Raw genomic sequence first — 5,183 nt, 5'->3', positions numbered from 1 at the left:
TGGGGGCACCAGGGCAGACAAGGGTGGGCACCGACGGCGGGGAGGGAGGGATGTGTACGTGGGTGCCGGCGTGGGGAGGAGCTGAGCTGTAGAGACCTGCTGGGCCGCGGTAAGCCTGGGCCCCCGGGGTAGCGTCCCCCGGGGAGAGGCCCGGGTCAGAGATCCAGAAACGGGTGGCACTGGCGCTGGGTGAGGTCTCCCTCCCGGGGAAGGCCAGCATCGGGGGAGGGCAGGGCCGCCGAGGAGCCTGGGACATGCTGCCCCCTCCGAGACCTTTTGTCCTGTCGTTTGTGCTGTTATTCATTCATTTTTATTTTGTAATTATTATTATTTTCTTTGAGTTGTAGTCTCGCTCTGTTGCCCAGGCTGCAGTGCAGTGGCACGCACCCTCACGGCCACCCCCAGCGTCGACCTGCTGTGCTCTGGCGATCCTTCCGCCTCAGCCTTGGAAGCAGCTGGAACTACAGGCGTGCGCTACCACGCCGGGCTGATTTTTTTAATTTATTGTGGAGACAGGTCCAGCCAAGTTGCCTGGGCTGGTCTTGAACCGGCAGGCTCAGGCAATCCACTCGCCATGGCCTCCCAAAGTGCTGGGATTACAGGCTGTAATTTTTATAGAGATGAGGTCTCGCCCTGTTGTCTAGGCTGATGTTGAACTCCTGGGGTCAGGCAATCCTCCCACCGTGGCCGCCCAAAGTGCTGGGATTAAAGTTGTGAACCACCAGGCCTGGTCTCACACTGTTATTCATTTGATGAACATTTCTTGTGCATCTCCTGAGCTAGGGCCGCTGCAGGGAGCTTGAAAGGAGTGGCGCTATGTTCTTGGAGCTCCCGACCTCATGGAAAGGAGGATGGTGATAAAGTAAATCCCCCAGGAGATGCAAAATGGCTGCTGTCAGAAGTGCCTGGAAGGGCCACATTGCCCCATGGGAACATAAAGCTGGGGAGATGTGTCCTCTGGAGCTTGTGGAGGGGGCTGAGAAGAGTTGGGTTAAGTGGGGTGAAGAGAGGATGGGAGAGTGGCCTGGAGCAAGAACAGCATGTGCAAAGGCCCTGGGGTGCACCTGGGCATGGCAGGAGACTGCTGACCGGGTGGCCAGACTTCCTGCTTGCTGCCTGGTCCCTGGCTTCCTGGTGTGTCCTGCAAAGTGAGAGGGAGGGCTCCCCAGCCCCTCCTCCAGGGAGTAGCCTTCGGGCCCTATCCTTTTGAGAGTCCCAGCCTCCTCCCCATCTGATTGGTCCTTGTCTCTCCTGCTCAGGCTCCTCCCTGGTCATGAGCCCAGAACCCCCCTGCTCCTTTGGCTTGGCAGGTCAGGGCTTGCGGGGAGGGGAAGCATCCATGTCCCCCGCCCTGGGCAGCATCTCACGTCTACTGTCTCTCCACACGCTGCAGACGTAGATGAGTGTGCCAGAGACCCACTGCTGTGCCGGGGAGGCACCTGCACCAACATGGACGGAAGCTATCGGTGCCAGTGTCCCCCTGGACATGCGCTGGCGGCTGGGGGCACTGTCTGTGAGGGTGAGCCCACCCCGGGTATGGAGGGAGCATCAGGGTGTGTCCACAGGGCGCTTCTGGTGATGTGATTGTGTGAGGAAAGTGGCAGCATGTGTGTCCCTGAGGCCTCTGTGTGTGTGTACATGGATGAGTGTGTGTGCATCTGTGTGAATGCATGAGAGGGTCTGAGTGTGTTCCAGGGTGTGAATGTATCTCCCAGAGGCACATGTGCCGGCCTGTGGCTAGGGGTGTGTGTGTGTGTCTCTGTGTACGTGTAAAAGATTGTGACTGAGCCAGGCTCGGTGGCTCAGCCTGTCATCCCGCGCCTTTGGGAGGCTGAGGTGAGTGGATTGCCTGAGCCCGCGGGTTCGAGACCCGCCTGGGCAACTCGGCGAGACCTCATCTCTACAAAAAATCAAAAAATCAGCCGGGTGTGGTAGCGCACGCCTGTAGTTCCAGCTACTCGGAAGGCCAAGGCGGAAGGATCGCCGGAGCCCAGCAGGTCGAGGCTGCGGTGGCCGGGCGCGGCCACTGCACTCCAGTCTGGGTGACAGAGTGAGACTCCGACTCAAAAAAGAAAAGAAAAGATTGTGACTGGATTTGGGTGTGGGTGCGGGTTGATACAAGGAAGGATGTGTTTGTGTGTGTGTGTCTGTGAGTGTGCAGTGGGTGTGTCTGGGTGTGGTTGTATACACAAAGGTGAGTGTGTTTTTGTGTGTACTTTCGTGAGTATGAGTGTATCTGGATGTGGATAAGTGTTTACACAAGGGTGTGTTCACGTGTGAGTGGATGTGAGGTATGTTTGAGTCTATGAGTGTGCCTGGGGCTGTGTGTCTCTGGGTGCCTGGGGCGGGTGTGTCTCTGGGTGCCCTGTGTTTTCCACAGACAAGTGGGTGTGGGTGTGTTTGTGAGTGCATGGGGTTGTGTGTTTACACGTGTGTGGGCGTGTGGGGTGTGCGTGTGTCTGAGCCTGTCTTGCGGCCTAGGCCCTCCCTTCTCGTGGACCGCCCCTGCCAGGCATGTGCTTCCTCCTCAGACATCGACGAGTGCTCCTTGAGTGACGGCCTGTGTCCCCACGGCCAGTGTGTCAACATCCTCGGTGCCTTCCAGTGCTCCTGCCACGCTGGCTTCCAGGGCACAGCTGACCGCCAGGGCTGCGTGGGTGAGACCGCGTCTGCCTGCAGGCCCCAGCCAATGGGGCTGTCCCTCCTGCCCTCACCTCCAGACCCCTGTGCCTGCCCCCGAGCTGGCCCTCACCCTGTGTTTGACTCTCCCCCACCCTGGCCCTCCCCGTCTGCCCTGCCTCCCTCAGACGTCAACGAATGCCAAGCCCAGAACGGTGGGTGTGCTGTGTATTGCCTTAACACCGAGGGCAGCTTTCAGTGCCGCTGCAGGCGGGGCTACTCGCTGATGCCAGATGGGAGGGCGTGTGCAGGTGGGTGGCATGGCCCTCTCCCGTGGCCTGGCATGGCCCTAGACTGCCCCAGAGCCCAACCTGGCCCAGCGCCCGAGCAAAGCCAGCCCCCCGCCTGGCCTGTGGGCCGGGCCCTGGGCAGGCCACTGTCCCTGTGGGAGGGACCTGGGCCTCTCCCTCCCTCCCTGCCCACCTGCAGCCCAGCCCCCGTCCCTGCTCCCCCAGATGTGGACGAGTGTGAAGAGAATCCAGATGTTTGTGACCAGGGCCAGTGCACCAACGTGCCGGGTGCTTATCGCTGCCTGTGCTATGCTGGCTTTGTGGCCACGCCAGACATGAGGACCTGTGTTGGTGAGGGGGCTCCTGCAGGTAGAGGGGAAAGAGTCAGAACCCCCACATCGGGCCTTCCCCAGCAAAACTTGTGGCCTGACAGATCCCAGGTCCCATCCTGACCATTCTCAGGAAAGGGTGATAAGGGGGGGATCTCATGGGTGGAAGAAAATCCCCTGGAACCTGGTTCTTTGGAGCAGATGTGTACTGGGTGCCCTCTCAGGACAAAGCTGAGGCCACCAGGGAGGGGCCAGGAAGTTACAATGTAACTCCTGACCAAGAGTCAGGCACTCACAGAGCTTAGAGTCCCAGCTCACAGGAGGCTCAGTGAGCTCCGCAGGAAAGGGCCTTGTGAGCAAATCTATTTTTTTTTTTTTTTTTGAGTTGCAGTCTTACTCAGTTGGCCAGACTGGAGTGCGGTGGCCGCTCCCGGCCCCCGCAGCCTCAACCTGCTGGGCTCCGGCGATCCTTCCGCCTCGGCCTTCCAAGTAGCTGGAACAACAGGCGCGCGCTCCCACGCCCGGCTGATTTTTTTATTTATTGTAGAGATGAGGTCTCGCTGCCCAGGCGGGTCTCGAACCCGCAGGCTCAGGCCATCCACTCACCTCAGCCTCCCAAAGGCGCGGGATTACAGGCTGAGCCACCGAGCCCGGCTGTGAGCAAATCTATTTAAAGATGCTGTGTACTCCATGTACCCCTGTTGCAAGCGGCGGTACACACTGGCATAAAGGCTCTGAAAAGTCCTGTGGGAGAAAAGCCTGGTTAGCCTGGCTGAACCTAGCACTTCCTAACTGTGTTAACCGAAAAATACTTTTAGGAGCCCATGCCTGGTACGCTCCACAGAATACGGGCTGTGAAGTGTTCACAGGACACTCCAGGGGGAGCTTCCCGCCCCCGAGAGCAAGCAAAGGGATCCTCCAGCCTCCGCCTCCCAAGTCGCTGGGACTAAAGTGCATGCCACTGTGTCAGGCTAATTTCTTGTAGAGACAGGGTCTCACTCTCTTGCCGTGGGGGGGGCCTGCATAGCAGGACGCAGAGGGGTGCAGGGCCGTCCGTCTCACTCTCACCCGCTTCTGCTCCTGTCACCCCAGCGCTGTGCCTCAGGCCTCATGCCTCATGCCCTCTCCCCCTACAGATGTGAACGAGTGTGACCTGAGCCCTCGCATCTGTCTCCGTGGGACCTGTGAGAACACACAGGGCTCCTTTGTCTGCCACTGTCCGCCGGGCTACGTGGTCCGGAAGGGGGCCGCGGGCTGCTCAGGTGAGCAGTGTCAGCAAAGCATGGGAGGGCACCTCGGGGGCCAGTTCGCAGGGGTCATGGGCTCTGCCCTCCCCTCCAGGCAGAGGACGGCTACAATTCCTTCCTGCGGATCCCACCACGGGGGAAGAACAGAGCCCCATTAAGGGCCCCCAGGGCTCCCCTTTAACAAGCAACCTGGCAGGAGAGCCCCAAGTATCCACAGCCATGTTTCCAGAGCACAAAAGCCTGGTGATTTGACATGACCCGAGACAAACATGCAAACATGAATGTTTATATACCCAGATACGTAAATATGAACAGTTGTGTATTTGAATATGTATAGTGAACAATTGCATGTTCAAATATGTACAATGGAATGGTTACACTTCAACTTCCTGTGGCTTCTGTGCAAGATTATCTCAGCCCCAGTGACCTGAAGTGGATTCGCTGTCCAGAGCATTGGCTCTGGGGCTGATTTATTGTAGAGACGAGGTCTTGCCAAGTTGCCCAGGCGGGTCTCGAACCCACGGGCTCAGGCAATTCCCTCACCTCAGTCTCCCAAAGGTGCAGGATTACAGGCTGAGTCACTGAGCCCGGCTCTTTTTTTTTGAGACAGGGTCTGTTTCTGTTGCCCAGGTTGGAGTGCCATGGCATGAAGCTACTACTGCATTCTAGGCGGGTGACAGAGCAGGACCCTGTCTCTG

The 5,183-nt window shown here is 58.7% G+C and overlaps 1 protein-coding gene across 1 annotated transcript in view; it reads left to right on the top strand.

The window, feature by feature from the left end:
- FBN3 (fibrillin 3) overlaps window positions 1-5,183 on the top strand; it is a gene marked incomplete at its 5' end in the record, with an annotated part of 49,335 nt that overhangs the window by 9,612 nt on the left and 34,540 nt on the right. The window contains 6 exons of the mRNA XM_008050219.1: window positions 1,260-1,310; window positions 1,394-1,519; window positions 2,532-2,657; window positions 2,808-2,930; window positions 3,135-3,260; window positions 4,375-4,500. Coding sequence (XP_008048410.1) covers window positions 1,260-1,310; window positions 1,394-1,519; window positions 2,532-2,657; window positions 2,808-2,930; window positions 3,135-3,260; window positions 4,375-4,500 — 678 coding nt within the window. The remainder of the gene's footprint in view (window positions 1-1,259; window positions 1,311-1,393; window positions 1,520-2,531; window positions 2,658-2,807; window positions 2,931-3,134; window positions 3,261-4,374; window positions 4,501-5,183) is intronic.

This window comes from Carlito syrichta, unplaced genomic scaffold (assembly GCF_000164805.1).
Source record: "Carlito syrichta isolate Samal-C Ts95f unplaced genomic scaffold, Tarsius_syrichta-2.0.1 Scaffold143274, whole genome shotgun sequence".
NCBI classification, from domain to species: domain Eukaryota; kingdom Metazoa; phylum Chordata; class Mammalia; order Primates; family Tarsiidae; genus Carlito; species Carlito syrichta.
This window is presented reverse-complemented; position numbering and strand designations above follow the sequence as displayed.